At 39.5% G+C, this 20,161-nt stretch overlaps 1 protein-coding gene across 1 annotated transcript; it reads left to right on the top strand.

Moving 5' to 3' along the window:
• The first annotated feature begins 18 nt into the window (after nt 1-18).
• LOC145909545 (uncharacterized) lies at nt 19-17,067 on the top strand. The gene is made up of 14 exons (XM_082996929.1): nt 19-120; nt 388-561; nt 2,036-2,189; nt 2,499-2,692; nt 13,461-13,608; nt 13,918-14,295; nt 14,413-14,601; nt 14,775-14,917; nt 14,998-15,115; nt 15,287-15,415; nt 15,563-15,633; nt 15,697-15,910; nt 16,129-16,195; nt 16,281-17,067. The coding sequence occupies exons 1-14, from the start codon at nt 19-21 to the stop codon at nt 16,387-16,389; spliced, it is 2,190 nt and encodes a 729-aa protein (XP_082853055.1). The 3' UTR covers nt 16,390-17,067.
• The last annotated feature ends 3,094 nt before the right edge of the window (nt 17,068-20,161 follow it).

Genomic DNA, 20,161 nt, shown 5'->3' with positions numbered 1-20,161 from the left:
CGAGAGCGTTTGATAACAATGAGTCAGAAAAACGTGGTTGTCCAGCAGAGTATCAGCAGCTTGCTTTTAGCTCTGCAGGAAGGCTTAACTCCGCCTGCATCCTTTCCGTTTGGTGTTCCAGTGTTGAATTTCAGAAAACATGCGGCGTGATCAGAACTAGGCCAGGGAAACATGCGTGTTGCCACAATGCCGAATAAGGTCATCAATATAAATAAAGTTTAAAAGTTTGCATCAGATTTGAAGTAACTTGTAATTTCCCAGCATTACCCTGATGAAGCCTCGTTGAATAGCTGGCGAAATTTCCAGCAATAATTATCAACATTTAATTGTGCCAGAAAACCAGAAATTATTTGTAATTTCCGATAAACTATTTTGTTACAATTAAAGATTTACAACGAAAGCGGAAGTTTGAATTCTTTTTCTGGATTTCTGTCATCTGGTATCAATTTTACTTCTGTTGGAAGTGTGGCTCGGTTGACTTTCACTTCTGGCAGCAGTGGAGCATATCAGGGGTTTTCAATCAATTACGCAGCAGGTATAAGAAACAGTTTTAACACATTGGTATGTTTTGTGACAACATTTTCTGCAACAACAAAATATAAAAATACAGTGCATGTTTGTTGACTCTTTGTTACGTCACTAGTTATCTGGACACCTCGATGTGGCGAAACCAATCGCACAGCAAGCTTCAGAGAGACGGAAGTTCTCACATCTCCTGGTTGGCCTGGAACTTACAACAGCTATGAAAACTGCCAATGGTTTATCAATGCTCCACCAAATCATGTGATCAAATTCATCGTAAACTCGTTTCAAACTGAATCAGGTTCCGATAAATTACGGGTAAGTTTGTGCGCTCTTACACACCTAGATTAGCACTTGCTGATTAGTTTATAACACATTAAAGGAGTGTTTCCGAACCGCTGGAACGCGTACCAATAGTGGTATGCGACTGCATTCTAGGTGGTACGCGAGCACATTTCCGTAATTAAGGGATATAGCTCGAATTTAAAAAATCGAAAGTGATCTCAAAATGTTGGTTACTTCATCCACTAGGTTACTTTGTAACACTCAACTAGGTGGTACGCGTTGAAATTGTTTTACCTCGAAGTGATATGCAACCACCAAATGGTTGGGAATCACTACCCTAAAGGAATGTCGAACAATAATGAGTAATACGTAGAATTATTCCACGATAAGGTCATCAATATAAACAAAGTTTAAAAGCTTACTTTAGATTTTAAACAATTTGATATTTCCGATGAATTATTCTGTTACTATCGCAGATTTACAACGAAAATAGAACTTTAAATTCTTTTTCTGGATTTCTATCATCTGGTTTCAATTTTACTTCTGTTGGAAGTGTGGCTCGGTTGACTTTCACTTCTGGCAGCAGTGGAGCACATCAGGGGTTTTCAATCAATTACGCAGCAGGTATAAGAAACAGTTTTAACACATTGGTATGTTTTGTGACAACATATTCTGCAACAACAAAATATAAAAATACAGTGCATGTTTGTTGACTCTTTGTTACGTCACTAGTTATCTGGACACCTCGTTGTGGCGAAACCAATCGCACAGCAAACGTCAGTGAAACGGAAGTTCTCACATCTCCTGGTTGGCCTGGAACTTACAACAACTATGAAAACTGCCAATGGTTTATCAATGCCCAGCCAAATCACGTGATCAAGTTCGTGGTGAATTTATTTCAAACTGGTTCAGGTTATGATAAATTGCGGGTAAGTTTGGTCATTTTGATTTAAAGAGAAATATATTGGGGCTGAATAAGGCAGAAATCACAGACACGGTTTGCGCCGGCGAAATTTTTCTCTGTTTCAGAAGCTGGCGCACAAGTGCATAATTGCCACAATATAACAAACAAACAAATATTCCAACAGAGCAAAGTGTGTGTGTTTTGGATCCGGCCAAAGTGAAAACCAAAAATGTGTCGATCTAAGCAAACGCAGTGCCCTAAAATAGCTCTCGCCCCGTTTTGAAAACTTGCTACTGCTTTAAACTTTTGATATTACTGTTGCAGATATACGAGCAAGGCGGAAGTACATTGTTCCGTTCTTTGAGTGGATCTGTGTCGTCAGGTTCCACTGTCGCTACGAATTTAAATGCGATTCGATTAACTTTTACTTCGGATGGAAGTGGAACTTCTTCTGGATTTTCAATCAACTACATAGCTGGTAGATGCAGTTTTGCTTTTTCGTATGTTTTTCAAGTTACATTCCTTGGTGTTTTAGACAAGCATTGTATAAATTATTTTTGATGAGATTCGCGGCACACCTGAGCCCGTTTCATCGCACACAGTTAAGGAAACCCTGATTCAGAGACATTAATATGTCATTGCAAAAATATATGAATTGTCAAAGAGGAAATTTTGTATTTAATTATATTCGACACTTTACAAGAAAACCTATCATATTTTTGCCTTGAAGTTGCAATTATACGTGTTGAATCAAAACTTCAAATATTTGTGAATTGCGTTATTCTAGTCCGGAATCATCGTTGTGGCGAAACTAACCGCACAGCAAGCCTCAGAGGGACGGAAGTTCTCACATCTCCTGGTTGGCCTGGAACTTACAACAATTATGAAATCTGCCAATGGTTTATCAATGCCCCGCCAAATCACGCGATCAAGTTCGTGGTGAATTCGTTTCAAACTGAATCAGGCTCTGATAAATTGCGGGTAAGTTTGTGCGCTCTTACACCTAGATTGGCACTTGCTGATTAGTTTATAACACATTATGGAACTTCCAAACGAAAATTTTGAAGTTTGTTTCAGATTTTAAGAAATTTGTTGTTTCCCAGCATTACCCCTATAAAGCCTCGTTGAATAGCTGACGAAATTTCCATCAATAAAAATTAACGTTTCATTGTGCCAGAAAACCTGAAATTATTTGTAATTTCCGATGAATTATTCTGTTACCATCGCAGATTTACAACGAATATAGGTGTTTAAATTCTTTTTCTGGATTTCTATCATCTGGTTTCAATTTTACTTCGGTTGGAAGTGTGGCTCGGTTGACTTTCACTTCTGGCAGCAGTGGAGCACATCAGGGGTTTTCAATCAATTACGCAGCAGGTATAAGAAACAGTTTTAACACATTGGTATGTTTTGTGACAACATTTTCTGCAACAACAAAATATAAAAATACAGTGTATGTTTGTTGACTCTTTGTTACGTCACTAGTTATCAGGACACCACGTTGTGGCGAAACCAATCGCACAGCAAACGTCAGCGTGACGGAAGTTCTCTTATCTCCTGGTTGGCCTGGAATTTACAACAACTATGAAAACTGCCAATGGTTTATCAATGCCCCGCCAAATCACGTGATCAAATTCATCGTAATTTCGTTCCAAAGTTACTCACGTTCCGATAAATTGCGGGTAAGTTTGGTCATTTTAATTTGATGAAAAGTATATTCGGGCTTAATAAGGCAAGGATCACAGACACGGTTTGCGCCAGCGAAATCTTTCTTTGTTTTATCGCAAGCTTTCGCACGAGCGAAAATCTGTGTCAACATAACAAACAAACAAAGATTCCAATAGCGCCAAATGTGAGCGTTTCGGATCCGGCCAAAGAGAAAACCAAAAATGTGTGGATCTAAGCAAACGCAGTGACCTAAAATTGCAACTGCCCAGTTTTGAAAACTTGCTACTGCTTTAAACTTTTGATATTACTATTACAGATATACGACCGAGGCGGAAGTACATTGTTACGTTCTTTGAGTGGATCTGTGTCGTCAGGTTCCACTGTCGCTACGAATTTAAATGCGGTTCGAGTAACTTTTGCTTCGGATGGAAGTGGAACTTCTTCTGGATTTTCAATCAACTACATAGCTGGTAGTTGCAATTTAGCATTTTTGTGTGTTTTTGAAGTTGCATTCTTTGGTGTTTTGGAAATGCATTGTTTAGGTTATTGTTTGATGAGGTTCGCGGCACAACTGAGCCTGTTTCGTCACTCACTGTTTAAGAAACACTGATTTTTAGACAGTAATATGAAGTTGTAAAAACGTTTGTAGCATTTCATAAAAAAGATGAATTGCTAAAAAGGAAATTTTTTATTCAATTATATTCGACACTTTGCAAGAAAACCTATCATATTTTTCCCTGGTAGTTGTAATTATACGTGTTGAATCAAAACTTCATATATTTGTGAATTGCGTTATTCTAGTCAGGAATCCTCGTTGTGGCGAAACCAACCGCACAGCAAACGTCAGAGGGACGGAAGTTCTCACATCCCCGGGTTGGCCTGGAACTTACAACAACTATGAAAACTGCCAATGGTTTATCAATGCCCCACCAAATCACGTCATCAAGTTCGTGGTGAATTTGTTTCAAACTGAATCAAGTTCCGATAAATTGCGGGTAAGTTTGTGCGCACACCTAGATTGGCACTTGCTGATTAGTTTATAACCCATTATGGAAATTCCAAACGAAAAGGAGTCATGCATAGAGTCATGCTGCAGCGTACCAATTGTTTCCCGGTCGGCTGCTGCTGTGCTGAAACTAAATGTCTGCTTGCGTGTTCTTGCTGTATAGACTACTGAATTTAAAACTCCGTGAACAGACTTATTTATTATATGAAACACACATTTGCAATACCAGGTGGCTTAAGTTTAATTTGGTTCAAGCGCGTTTAACAAGAGATTATTCCATTAATAGCGAATTAACTAACAACAGAACATGCGAACGTAACAGCGCGAATGGCAAGAAATAATGGCACACTGAGAGAGGGCGAACGATTACTACGAGGGCGTTTTATAACAAAGAATCAGAAAAAACGTGGTTGTCCAGCAGAGTATCAGCAGCTTGCTTTTAGCTCTGCAGGAAGGCTTAACTCCGCCTGCATCCTTTCCGTTTGGTGTTCCAGTGTTGAATTTCAGAAAACAACGGCGAGATCACAACTTTGCCAGGGAAACATGCGTGTTGCCACAATGCCGAGATAAGGTCATCAATATGAACAAAGTAGTTTGCATCAGATTTGAAGCAACTTGTAATTTCCCGCCATTACCCTGATGAAGCCTCGTTGAATAGCTGGCGAAATTCCATTAAAAAAATCAAGTTTAATTGCGCCAGAAAACCAGAAATTATTTGATATTTCCGATGAATTATTCTGTTACTATCGCAGACTTACAACGAAAATAGAACTTTGAATTCTTTTTCTGGATTTCTGTCATCTGGTTTCAATTTTACTTCGGTTGGAAGTGTGGCTCGGTTGACTTTCACTTCTGGCAGCAGTGGAGCATATCAGGGGTTTAAAATCAATTACGCAGCAGGTATAAGAAACAGTTTTAATACATTGTTATGATTTGTGACAACATTTTCTGCAACAACAAAATTTAAAAATACAGTGTATGTTTGTTGACTCTTTGTTACGTCACTAGTTATCTGGACACCTCGATGTGGCGAAACCAATCGCACAGCAAGCCACAGAGAGACGGAAGTTCTCACATCTCCTGGTTGGCCTGGAACTTACAACAACTATGAAAACTGCCAATGGTTTATCAATGCCCCGCCAAATCACGTGATCAAATTCATGGTGAATTTGTTTCAAACTGGTTCCGAAATATTGCGGGTAAGTTTGGTCATTTGATTTGAAGAGAAATATATTGGGGCTGAAAAAGGCAGGAATCACAGACACGGTTTGGGCCGGCGAAATCTTTCTTTGTTTCAAAAGCTGGCGCACATGCGTACTTCTGCCGCAATATAACAAACAAACAAAGATTCCTACAAAGATAAGTGTGTGCGTTTTGGATCCGGCCCAATAGAAAGCCAAAAATGTGTCGCTCTAAGCAAACGCAGTGCCTTAAAATAGCTCTCGCCACGTTTTGAAAACTTGCTACTGCTTTAGACTTTTGACATTACTGTTACAGATATACGACCAAGGCGGAAGCACATTGTTACGTTCTTTGAGTGGATCTGTGTCGTCAGGTTACACTGTCGCGACGAATTTAAATGCGGTTCGATTAACTTTTACTTCGGATGGAAGTGGAACTTCTTCTGGATTTTCAATCAACTACATAGCTGGTAGTTGCAGTTTTGCTTTTTCGTATGTTTGTTAAGTTGAATTCCTTGGTGTTTTGGAAATGCATTGTTTAGGTTATTGTTTGATGAGGTTCGCGGCACACCTGGGCCTGTTTCGTCGCTCACAGTTTAAGAAACACTGATTTATAGACATTAATATGAAGTCTAAAAACTTTTGCAGCATTTTATGAAAAGGATGAATTGATAAAAAGGAAATTTTGTATTCAATTATATTCGACACTGTACAAGAAAATCTATCATATTTTTCCCTTGAAGTTGCAATTATACGTGTTGAATCAAAACTTCAAATATTTGTGAATTGCGTTATTCTAGTCAGGAATCCTCGTTGTGGCGAAACCAACCGCACAGCAAACGTCAGAGGGACGGAAGTTCTCACATCCCCTGGTTGGCCTGGAACTTACAACAACTATGAAAACTGCCATTGGTTTATCAATGCCTCACCAAATCACGTCATCAAGTTCGTGGTGAATTTGTTTCAAACTGAATCAAGTTCCGATAAATTGCGGGTAAGTCTGTGCGCTCTTACACCTAGATTGGCACTTGCTGATTAGTTTATAACCCATTATGGAAATTCCAAACGAAAAGGAGTCATGCATAGAGTCGTGCTGCAGCGTACCAATTGTTTCCCGGTCGGCTGCTGCTGTGCTGAAACTAAAAGTCTGCTTGCGTGTTCTTGCTGTATAGACTACTGAATTTAAAACTCCGTGAACAGACTTATTTATTATCTGAAAGACACATTTGCAATACCAGGTGGCGTAAGTTTAATTTGGTTCAAGCGCGTTTAACAAGAGTTTATCCCATGAATAGCGAATTAACTAATAATAGAACATGCGAACGTAACAGCGCGAATGGCAAGAAATAATGTCAAACTGAGAGAGGGCGAACGATTACTACGAGGGCGTTTTATAACAAAGAGACAGAAAAACGTGGTTGTCCAGCAGAGTATCAGCAGCTTGCTTTTAGCTATGCAGGAAAGCTTAACTCCGCCTGCATCCTTTCCGTTTGGTGTTCCAGTGTTGAATTTCAGAAAACATGCGGCGTGATCAGAACTAGGCCAGGGAAACATGCGTGTTGCCACAATGCCGAATAAGGTCATCAATATAAACAAAGTTTGAAAGTTTGCATCAGATTTGAAGCAACTTGTAATTTCCCAGCATTACCCTGATGAAGTCGAGTTGAATAGCTGGCGAAATTTCCATCAATAATTATCAACGTTTAATAATTGTGCAAGAAAACAAGAAATTATTTGATATTTCCGATAAATTATTCTGTTACTATCGCAGATCTACAACGAAAATAGAACTTTAAATTCTTTTTCTGGATTTCTATCATCTGGTTTCAATTTTACTTCTGTTGGAAGTGTGGCTCGGTTGACTTTCACTTCTGGCAGCAGTGGAGCATATCGGGGGTTTTCAATCAATTACGCAGCAGGTACAAGAAACAGTTTTGAAGCATTGTTATGTTTTGCGACAACATTTTTTGCAACAGCAAAATTTAAAAATACAGTGTATGTTTGTTGACTCTTGGTTACGTCACTAGTTATCTGGACACCTCGATGTGGCGAAACCAATCGCACAGCAAGCCTCAGAGGGACGGAAGTTCTCACATCTCCTGGTTGGCCTGGAACTTACAACAACTATGAAAACTGCCAATGGTTTATCAATGCCCCGCCAAATCACGTGATCAAATTCATCGTAAACTCGTTTCGAACTAAATCAGGTTCTGATATATTGCGGGTAAGTTTGGTCATTTTGATTTGAAGAGAAATATATTGGGGCTGAATAAGGCAGGAATCACAGACACGGTTTGCGCCGGCGAAATTTTTCTTTGTTTCAAAAGCTGGCGCACAAGTGTTCTTCTGCCGCAATATAACAAACAAACAAAGATTCCAACAGCGCCAAATGTGTGCGTTTTGGATCCGGCCAAAGAGAAAACCAAAAATGTGTCGATCTAAGCAAACGCAGTGCCCTAAAATAGCTCTCGCCTTGTTTTGAAAACTTGCTACTGCTTTAGACTTTTGATATTACTGTTGCAGATATACGACCAAGGCGGAAGTACATTGTTACGTTCTTTGAGTGGATATGTGTCGTCATGTTACACTGTCGCTACGAATTTAAATGCGGTTCGATTAACTTTTACTTCCGATGGAAGTGGAACTTCTTCTGGATTTTCAATCAACTACATAGCTGGTAGTTGCAGTTTTGCTTTTTCGTATGTTTGCTATGTTGCATTCCTAGGTGTTTTGGAAATGCATTGTTTAGGTTATTGTTTGATGAGGTTCGCGACACACCTGGGCCTGTTTCGTCGCTCACAGTTTAAGAAACACTGATTTATAGACATTAATATGAAGTATAAAAACTTTTGTAGCATTTTATGAAAAAGATGAATTTTTAAAAAGGAAATTTTGTATTCAATTATTTTCGACACTTTACAAGAAAACCTATCATATTTTTCCCTTGAAGTTGCAATTATACGTGTTGAATCAAAACTTCCAATATTTCTGAATTGCGTTATTCTAGTCCAGAATCCTCGTTGTGGCGAAACCAACCGCACAGCAAACCTCAGAGGGACAGACGTTCTCACATCTCCTGGTTGGCCTGGAACTTACAACAACTATGAAAATTGCCAATGGTTTATCAATGCCCCACCAAATCACGTGATCAAATTCATGGTGAATTTGTTTCAAACTGGTTCCGAAATATTGCGGGTAAGTTTGGTCATTTTGATTTGAAGAGAAATATATTGGGGCTGAATAAGGCAGGAATCACAGACACGGTTTGCACCGGCGAAATCTTTCTTTGTTTCAAAAGCTGGCGCACAAGTGTACTTCTGCCACAATATAACAAACAAACAAAGATTCCAACAGCGCCAAATGTGTGCGTTTTTGATCCGGCCAAAGAGAAAACCAAAAATGTGTCGCTCTAAGCAAACGCAGTGCCCTAAAATAGCTCTCGCCCTGTTTTGAAAACTTGCTACTGCTTTAGACTTTTGATATTACTGCTACAGATATACGACCAAGGCGGAAGTACATTGTTACGTTCTTTGAGTGGATCTGTGTCGTCAGGTTACACTGTCGCTACGAATTTAAATGCGGTTCGATTAACTTTTACTTCGGATGGAAGTGGAACTTCTTCTGGATTTTCAATCAACTACATAGCTGGTAGTTGCAGTTTTGCTTTTTCGTATGTTTGCTATGTTGCATTCCTTGGTGTTTTGGACATGCATTGTTTAGGTTATTGTTGGATGAGGTTCGCGGCACACCTGGGCCTGTTTCGTCGCTCACAGTTTAAGAAACACTGATTTATAGACATTACTATGTCGTATAAAAACTTTTGTAGCATTTTATAAAAAAAGATGAACTGTTAAAAAGGTAATTTTGTATTAAATTATATTTGACACTTTACAAGAAAACCTATCATATTTTTCCCTTGAAGTTGCAATTATACGTGTTGAATCAAAACTTCCAATATTTGTGAATTGCGTTATTCTAGTAAGGAATCCTCGTTGTGGCGAAACCAACCGCACAGCAAACGTCAGAGGGACGGAAGTTCTCACATCCCCTGGTTGGCCTGGAACTTACAACAACTATGAAAACTGCCAATGGTTTATCAATGCCCCGCCAACTCACGTCATCAAGTTCGTGGTGAATTCGTTTCAAACTGAATCAGGTTCCGATAAATTGCGGGTAAGTTTGTGCGCTCTTACACCTGGATTGGCACTTGCTGATTAGTTTATAACACATTATGGAAATTCCAAACGAATATGAGTCATACATAGTGTCATGCTGCAGCGTACCAATTGTTTCCCGGTCGGCTGCTGCTGTGCAGAAACTAAAGTCTGCTTGCGTGTTCTTGCTGAATTCAATACTCCGTGAACAGACTTATTTATAATATGAAAGACACGTTTGCAATACCAGGTGGCTTAAGTTTAATTTGGTTCAAGCGCGTTTAACAAGAGTTTAACCCATGAATAGCGAATTAACTAAAACAGAACATGCGAACGTAACAGCGCGAATGGCAAGAAATAATGGCACACCGAGAGAGGGCGAACGATTACTACGAGGGCGTTTAAAAACAAAGAGTCAGAAAAACGTGGTTGTCCAGCAGAGTATTAGCAGATTGCTTTTAGCTCTGCAGGAAGGCTTAACTCCGCCTGCATCCTTTCCGTTTGGTGTTCCAGTGTTGAATTTCAGAAAACATGCGGCGTGATCAGAACTAGGCCAGGGAAACATGCGTGTTGCCACAATGCCGAATAAGGTCATCAATATAAATAAAGTTTGAAAGTTTGCATCAGATTTGAAGCAACTTGTAATTTCCCAGCATTACACTGATGAAGCCTCGTTGAACAGCTGGCAAAATTTCCACAAATAATTATCAACGTTTAATAATTGTGCCAGAAAGCAATATATTATTTGATATTTCCGATGAATTATTCTGTTACTATCACAGATTTACAACGAAAATAGAACTTTAAATTCTTTTTCTGGATTTCTATCATCTGGTTTCAATTTTACTTCTGTTGGAAGTGTGGCTCGGTTGACTTTCACTTCTGGCAGCAGTGGAGCATATCAGGGGTTTACAATCAATTACGCAGCAGGTACAAGAAACAGTTTTAAAACATTCTTATGTTTTGCGACAACATTTTTTGCAACAGCAAAATTTAAAAATACAGTGTATGTTTGTTGACTCTTTGTTACGTCACTAGTTATCTGGACACCACGATGTGGCGAAACCAATCGCACAGCAAGCCTCAGAGGGACGGAAGTTCTCACATCTCCTGGTTGGCCTGGAACATACAACAACTATGAAAACTGCCAATGGTTTATCAATGCCCCACCAAATCACGTGATCAAATTCATCGTAAACTCGTTTCGAATTAAATCAGGTTGTGATAAATTGCGGGTAAGTTTGGCCATTTTGATTTGAAGAGAAATATATTGGGGCTGAATAAGGCAGGAATCACAGACACGGTTTGGGCCAGCGAAATTTATCTTTGTTTCAAAAGCTGGCGCACAAGTGTACTTCTGCCGCAATATAATAAACAAACCAAGATTCCAACGGCGCCAAATGTGTGCGTTTTGGATCCGGCCAAAGAGAAAACCAAAAATGTGTCGATCTAAGCAAACGCAGTGCCCTAAAATAGCTCTCGCCCTGTTTTGAAAACTTGCTACTGCTTTAAACTTTTGATATTACTGTTGCAGATATACGACCAAGGCGGAAGTACATTGTTACGTTCTTTGAGTGGATCTGTGTCGTCAGGTTACACTGTCGCTACGAATTTAAATGCGGTTCGATTAACTTTTACTTCGGATGGAAGTGGAACTTCTTCTGGATTTTCAATCAACTACATAGCTGGTAGTTGCAATTTAGCATTTTCGTGCGTTTTTGAAGTTACATTCCTTGGTGTTTTGGAAATGCATTGTTTAGGTTATTGTTTGATGAGGTTCGCGGCACATCTGAGCCCGTTTCGTCGCTCACAGTTCAAGAAACACTGATTTATAGACAATAATATGTCGTACAAAAACTTTTGTAGCATTTTATGAAAAAGATGAATTGTTAAAAAGGAAATTTTGTATTTAATTATATTCGACGGTTTACAAGAAAACTGGTCATACTTTTTCCTTGAAGTTGCAATTATACGTGTTGAATCAAAACTTCAAATATTTGTGAATTGCGTTATTCTAGTCAGGAATCCTCGTTGTGGCGAAACCAACCGCACAGCAAAAGTCAGAGGGACGGAAGTTCTCACATCCCCTGGTTGGCCTGGAACTTACAACAACTATGAAAACTGCCAATGGTTTATCAATGCCTCACCAAATCACGTCATCAAGTTCGTGGTGAATTTGTTTCAAACTGAATCAAGTTCCGATAAATTGCGGGTAAGTCTGTGCGCTCTTACACCTAGATTGGCACTTGCTGAATAGTTTATAACCCATTATGGAAATTCCAAACGAAAAGAAGTCATGCATAGAGTCGTGCTGCAGCGTACCAATTGTTTCCCCGTCGGCTGCTGCTGTGCTGAAACTAAAAGTCTGCTTGCGTGCTCTTGCTGTATAGACTACTGAATTTAAAACTCCGTGAACAGACTTATTTATTACATGAAAAACACATTTGCAATACCAGGTGGCGTAAGTTTAATTTGGTTCAAGCGCGTTTAACAAGAGTTTATCCCATGAATAGCGAATTAACTAATAACAGAACATGCGAACGTAACAGCGCGAATGGCAAGAAATAATGGCACACTGAGAGAGGGCGAACGATTACTACGAGGGCGTTTGACAACAAAGAGTCAGAAAAACGTGGTTGTCCAGCAGAGTATCAGCAGCTTGCTTTTAGCTCTGCAGGAAGGCTTAACTCCGCCTGCATCCTTTCCGTTTGGTGTTCCAGTGTTGAATTTCAGAAAACATGCGGCGTGATCAGAACTAGGCCAGGGAAACAAGCGTGTTGCCACAATGCCGAATAAGGTCATCAATATAAATAAAGTTTGATAGTTTGCATCAGATTTGAAGCAACTTGTAATTTCCCAGCATTACCCTGATGAATCCTCGTTGAATAGCTGGCGAAATTTCCATAAATAATTATCAACGTTTAATAATTGTGCCAGAAAACCATAAATTATTTGATATTTCCGATGAATTATTCTGTTATTATCGCAGATTTACAACGAAAATAGAATTTTAAATTATTTTTCTGGATTTCTATCATCTGGTTTCAATTTTACTTCTGTTGGAAGTGTGGCTCGGTTGACTTTCACTTCTGGCAGCAGTGGAGCATATCAGGGGTTTTCAATCAATTACGCAGCAGGTATAAGAAACAGTTTTAACACATTGGTATGTTTTGTGACAACATATTCTGCAACAGCAAGATTTAAAAATACAGTGCATGTTTGTTGACTCTTTGTTACGTCACTAGTTATCTGGACACCTCGTTGTGGCGAAACCAATCGCACAGCAAACGTCAGCGTGACGGAAGTTCTCACATCTCCTGGTTGGCCTGGAACTTACAACAACTATGAAAACTGCCAATGGTTTATCAATGCCCCGCCAAATCACGTGATCAAGTTCGTGGTGAATTTGTTTGAAACTGAATCAGGTTCCGATAAATTGCGGGTAAGTTTGTGCGCTCTTACAACAAGATTGACACTTGCTGATTTTTTTATAACACATTATGGAAATTCCAAACGAAAAGGAGTCATACATTGAGTCATGCCGAGATAAGGTCATCAATATAAATAAAGTTTGAAAGTTTGCATCAGATTTTAAGAAATTTGTTGTTTCCCAGCATTATCCTGATGAAGCCTAGTTGAATAGCTGGCGAAATTTCCATTAATAATAATTAACGTTCAATTGTGCCAGAAAACCAGAAATTATTTGTAATTTCCGATAAATTATTCTGTTACCATCGCAGATTTACAACGAAAATAGGTCTTTAAATTATTTTTCTGGATTTCTATCATCTGGTTTCAATTTTACTTCTGTTGGAAGTGTGGCTCGGTTGACTTTCACTTCTGGCAGCAGTGGAGCACATCAGGGGTTTTCAATCAATTACACTGCAGGTATAATATGTAGTTTAACATTTGTGTATTTTGCGTAGTCGTTTCCTATGTAGTTGAACAAATTAAAAACACAATGCTTAATGTTGAAAACACTTGCAAAATTCACCACTGCCTTACTTTGCGAAATTTTACACCAATTGTTTTGTTATATATCAAGACATAGAAAGTATAGAGAAAAGTCATGGAGAAATTGATGCCATTTTCCGGCGCATAACAGACATTTCTGAACAAAAACCTCGAGCCTCTGGATCATTTGCTGAGATCAAGATTAACAACAATGTTGAAATTTCCACTATTCGTCTTTTCTAGAAACATGCTGGCACGCTTCTGTGCGATCGGTCGGAAACTACGCGAGTCCAAGTTTTATATGGTCTACTGGGGTTCCAAACATCACCATATTATTCCATATAACCTACTACGGGCCGGCAACTAAGGATTTCGATCTCTACTTGTTGAAGGAAGCAATGAATGGGAGAAGTGAGCTGTTGGCAAAATACAAACCTTCGAGTCCCAATCCCATAACACACAATACCATCGGTGTGCGGGTGTCAACACTGCGATTAATGGACAATCACTTCCTTAACGTTACAATCCTTTCCCCGTCTATGTTTAATGGGAGCGTACTTAGAATTATATCTTGCTGCTGCAATCAATCCCATCTGGGAAGTCCAAGAATAGTTTTAAAAGGTATGTAATGCATTCGTTATCTCACAAAATAACATTAAAAACCGTGTATACTCATCAAGAAGCGTTCGAATAAGTCAAGAATAGATAGGTTTGTAAACTTTGTTTCGTTTGTTTTAGATTGCCCTTCTCTTTCAAACTTTAAAATTGTACAACCTACAAACCAACGGCCATGGACATACAGCACACAGGTAACTGCACAATGTAAGGATTCTGTTTTCGTTGATAACTCAGCTGCGGTCGGTCGAAACGCCACAATGTCCTGCACCGAAACTGCTGAATGGAGCGTCCCTTACCAATGCTGGAACGGTTGGTGAAAGTAAACTAAAGTGTAACGTTAGCAAGAATAACAATGCCAGTATGTTTTCTGAAAGCGTCCGATTTTTGCACAAAATTTTCAAAACGTTTGAAATATGAAACTTTTTAGTTACACAATGGCGTTGTTAAACTCGTCTCACTTATTAAATGTTGAATGAATTTAGGTACGCTTTTGGATTTCAACTCACTCAGCAATACTTCTGCGTTGAAAGAGGGGGAATTAGTTTTGATATTCTGCGATAAATTCAGTGGGAAAATGCATTTCATAAATATGACTGTGCACGATCTTCAGCTTGTAAGGAATGAGGTATGATTAGTACAGTTATATAATGGCGCTTTTGATAAACCGATGAACCACATGTTGTCAAACCTTAAAAATATATTTAGTTCGCTTCAGCGAACATCCGCTTGACGTCATCAGATCACGGATCATTAGTGACGTGTCATCAGAGTTCGAAAGATTACAAGGAAACAGAAATCAAATCACTGAAACTAAAAGTTCAATGTAAGGATGCAAGAATTCCAATTGAGTATACAAATTTTTTGTATTGAGTTGTAAATTTTTACGAGACAGCAATACTGAAACATCAGCTTTTAGGTTCGTTATCCGTGAATATAGCATTTAACGGAAACCTGTCTTTTCATGTAAGATTAACAGTCCTTTAATTGTTGCAAGTTCCTCCCAAAATCGACGAAACCGTAATATTCAAAAAGATCAGACTGCATGAGAAAGCATCTGTGGGCTTCGGGTTTTCGTCAAATCCGTCAATTCGTGGAAACGGGGGTTACATGGTGATAAAAGAAGGTATCAGATTTTATCTTTGTAACGCATCAGTAGCACTGTGCTTTCTCCAAGCTTTTCGCTTCTACAAGCAATACCTTTGATATTCATTTGATATAGATTTTTTCAAATATGCATCAAGAACAGTTTATGTGAAATACTTGTTTGCAGGTGCCGAGGTTACAATCGCAAAGTTATTTTCCAATGGGACCCAAAACCGAATCGACCTATTGTTTACGAAGGTAGCTTTGAAGTAATATGCGCAAATTTTACCACCGAAAGTGTTGATGAAAACATGTTTTAAGGTTTCTGAACGCGATCTCGGAAACTACTCCATTATCATCAGGTCCGGACCTCCATTTTACGTTAAGAAGAAAGTAGTAGTAATGGTTGAGGCAATACCAGCACCGACACTTACCCTCCTTACATTGCTGTTATCCGTTGGTCTGGGACTTGTTACTCTCATAGCAACAGGGTTTGGGATAAGGCTGTGTTGCCTGGCATCAGCTGCAAAAAAAGGTAAACAATCGTTCTCGAAAATCTTTCAAACTTGTGATAACGAAATATGACGAGATTACTCGATAGATGTTGAGTTGCGCATCGACCAGGAGAGAAATTTAATTACGTGTGGCGAAAATATTTGTATGTTTCGTATTAATCAGTATATGACTTTCTAATGCAATATTTCTTATAAACCACTGCTCTTTATACCACTACAAGGTCTATGGTTTTTGCAGACGTCCAGCCTGAAGGAATAGAAATGAAAGTCGTTGAAAATCGCATCCCACAGGACAGAGCACAGCAGTGAGTTTTCATATTTCACAAACCTCATATAAATTGGGTTTAAAATTCTCGTCTGTGAACCATGCTTGCGAATTTATCGTTGCAGTGTTGTTGAAAGATCGACAAACGAACAACCTGACCCTGCTGCATACTGCAATGTCGACGTCACGCATGCTACTTCCCAACCTGATGAAAATGCGTACGAGACATTTTAATGATCAATTTGACGACCTGTGTATCTTTGCGAGTGTTGCTAATTTTTTTGCTTGAGGCAGTATTTTGAGTTATGATTAGCTTTTCAACTGGTGAACATAAACCCAACTTGTAGCCAAACAGAACATTACCGCAAAATATATACATGAATAAAAGCCTGGTGATCATAAATTAATTTTTAATTGTTTATTTTTTGATAACGTCGGTGAATAAAAGTGACGTTTAATTGTGCCAGAAGAACAGATTAATTAATATATAATATGCATGGCAGCAACAGCAATATAACCGTCTGTTTTTAATTCGATGTTTTTCGCCATGACCTCTATTTCATGGCAATCTTTCAAATTTGCTTCTATGTTACCACGATTTGTCATGCGTTGTTATATTCTCGTTTCCATAGTGATTTTATCAACTTACCATGAATCAAAATTAATGTGCTACAACGGACATAGACAAGTTTTAACTGTAATTATGTTGTTTTGCGTTCTTTCTCGTTCACCTCCGTTGCTGTTATATCACTTGATCTTCTGTTTAAATCACAGTACATTTTCAGTTCTGTTCTAAGTTAGTTCATAAATCACATCAGTGTATTTCATGTTCAATTCGATTCTGTATTATTGCTTGACAGGACACTGGTATCATTTCTGAGACACCAAGCTTTGCGCTTGCTTCTGATTTATTCCCACAAGCCTGATAATAAACTGTTTATTCGCACTAACCGTTTTCCAGTGAATCCTGCGGAGTGTTGTATGTAAAACAGACATAAATCACAGATAGTCGTTTTTTGGTAAGGCGATTGTTCAAACCATATTCATTTATATGCCTTTGAAATATTTGGCGCGTTCCAAGATTTTAAGCCCGCAATATCGCCCCGCTGACAACAGGAAGACGCAAATAGCTTTTTTTAGGGTTGCGTCATAGAAGTGAGCAGCATACGATGCTCAGTTTTACATGATCATTTGGCGATGTTACACAATATTTATCCAAGTTGTGTTGAAAGATTCATTGGCAAAATTGACAGTTTGATTTTAGGCAATTTAGTAAAAAATCAACAACAAAAATGTTCAAATTTGGTTGCATTGTCGAAAGAGGGAAAAATTTAAGCATATGTCTACTACAACGCCGAAAAAAAAACACATACCACATTGTCAACTAAAGTGGATCAATTGATTCTACAAATTCAGCAAAATAAGCATGAAACGGAACAGAGGCTGAACATTATTAACAGAAATTCATGAAATTAAAAAAAAAAAATTTCTATCAATCAAGTGTAGCCGATACCAGCTCTCAAACACTCGTTGCTATAGCTCGCCACTTTATTCAACTGCGCCTCGAACGATCTTAATTGTAGGCGAGGCACACACCGTCATGAATCACCAGACGCACGGACATAGACATTTCTCCCCTTGAGGACGGTGGAACGTCCCTCCGCGGACGTGTGCGACGTTTACCTGCGTATTTGCGTGACTATGTGTTGTAGTGTGACTATGTGTTGTAGTGTGACTATGTGTGTAAAGTGTACCACGTTTCATTTCGAGGGCGAAATTATGTTAGTTGGAGCGATTTTGTACTTCATTATGTGTTTGTAGTCACGTGTGTCCGATGTTACAGTATTTTCATCGGAGTCGTAGTGCGATTACTCTTCCTCAGGTTGTAGGCAGTTATTAGGCATGTTTTCTGCCTCGAATCTCCTTGACTGGTCACTGTGTTTGGTGGATGATCCGAAGATTTCTGGATTTTGTACAAACTTTTGGACAACTTCCGTATCACAAGGAATGGTCCTGCCCACCCTCGAGTTTCTGCTTCCCAAGCGGTGGATAGTAATACCACACAAACTGGCCAACGTTAAATTCTTGTGGTAGAACTGATTTGTCAAATGTCTTCTTCTGTCTTTCACTAGATCGTTTTAGTTCCCTTCTGGTCAACGCGTACGCGTTTCGTATTGCCTGACGCATATCTTCCACATACTGACATCGACATGCTGTATCATGGTGATTCAGAGGAAGTCTCCACATCAGATCCAGAGGAACATTTACTTCCCGTCCGAGCATAAGTCTGTTAGGGGTGTATTTGGTGGACTCGTGGACCGATGATCTGCAAGCCATCATTACGAAAGGAAGCTAAATAAAACCAATCATTATGGTTATCATTTACATAAGACGAAAGCATTTGTAATAAAGTTCGATTGAATCTTTCTACAAGACTGATGATTGCGGATGATAAGGGGTCGATGTCTTGTTGATGTCCAACAAGCGGCAAACTTTTGCAAAAAGAATGCTCTCGAAATCACGGCCTTGATCGGAATGCAAGGAAACGGGAATTCCAAACCGAGTAAAAATCTCCTTAACCAGAGTTTTGGCGACCAACTCAGCTCGTTGGTTTGGCAAAAGAAAGCATTCTGTCCACTTTGTAAAGTAATCAGACACGACAAGTATATGCTTGTTACCGAGATCAGTGATAGCGGGCCTAAAAAATCAATCCCGATCCGTTGCATCGGAAAATGGCTTCTCTCCTGGACAAGTTGGGCGCGATGACGTCCATGTGTTGGCTTCCGTTTAGCACAAGTAACGCACCACCTGCACCAATGCTTTATATCCCCAAGCATTCCAGGCCAAAAAAAACGCCGTCGAATTCTTTCCGAAGTTTTGGCAATACCTAAGTGGCCTGCCTTCCTTAAGGTGTGTAACTGGTAAAAATGTCCCTCCTCACGCTCTGGGGCGCTACTATCAATGAAAATTCACCTTCATCGGGGTACCATATTCGGTAAAGCACTCCGTCGTTAACCTCTAAGTGATCCCACTGAGAATAATACTTCTCGCTACCTGTCTCTTCAAGGAAATTTGATAGCGGAAGTTTGTGTTGGCCAAGGCTTTTGAATCGTAGCACAAATTTCAGTATCTTTAATTTGCATCGAGCGTGTATCTTCGATACTCCAAGTTTCCAGCCAATTACTGTCTTGGTTCGGACGAGATGAAATCTGCAGAACTTGTCCCTCATGAAAGCTGGCAGCGGAATTGCAATCAACGCATACCTCCCGGCAACAGCGCTGCCTCGACAACCCGTCTGCATTCGTGTGGTTTTTTCCCGGTCTGTGGACGATTTCAAAGTTGTAAGTGTCCAGTGTAGTCAACCATCTGGCAAGCATCCCTTCCGGTTCCTTAAAGTGCAAAAGCCACTGCAATGAAGCGTGGTCAGTACGTAGCACAAACCTTCGACCCCACAAGAAATGGCGAAAATGCTTGACAAAGTAAACAATTGCGAGCAACTCTCTATATGTAGCGCAATAGTATCGTTCGGATTTGCTTAGTGTTCGACTGGCATAAGCTGTGACCCGTTCTTCGCCGTTGACAAGCTGCGACAACTGTAGTGTGTTTCGCCTGAATGATTGCACAACGTGGTGGTGTCACGTGACCACCTCATATATAAGTGTTCCTCTGTGCCGTCAGGGGCATTCTCTTGCAACCTATGTTACTGTGCACTGCTGTTTCGTTCCGTTTATGTTGTGTAACAAACTACAACAATACATGGTGTCAGAAGTGGGATTCGAACCCACGCCTCCATTCGGAGACCAGAATTCGGAGACCTTTCGGTATAACATCTGCTCCAGAACATTTCCAAAGACAAATGTCACAAATATTGGACTCACTTCAAGGAGTTTTGTGCCACATGGACGACATTCTCGTGTTTGGAGACACTCAGACACATCACGACGAGCGTTTGATGGAAGTCTTGTCGCGCCTACAGCAGGCTGGAGTAACGTTAAATGCAGATAAG

This window comes from Ascidia mentula, chromosome 7, assembly GCF_947561715.1.
Source record: "Ascidia mentula chromosome 7, kaAscMent1.1, whole genome shotgun sequence".
In the NCBI taxonomy this organism is placed as follows: domain Eukaryota; kingdom Metazoa; phylum Chordata; class Ascidiacea; order Phlebobranchia; family Ascidiidae; genus Ascidia; species Ascidia mentula.
Note: the sequence above shows the minus strand (reverse complement) of the source record. Positions and strands in the feature narration are given on the sequence as shown.

Coding starts and splice junctions, on each gene's coding strand:
- LOC145909545 (XM_082996929.1), top strand. CDS start 19: ATGAGTCAGAAAAACGTGGTTGTCCAGCAGAGTATCAGCAGCTTGCTT. Junction 14,602..14,774: donor CCCTTACCAATGCTGGAACG/GTTGGTGAAAGT, acceptor GAATGAATTTAG/GTACGCTTTTGGATTTCAAC. Junction 15,634..15,696: donor TCGACCTATTGTTTACGAAG/GTAGCTTTGAAG, acceptor ACATGTTTTAAG/GTTTCTGAACGCGATCTCGG.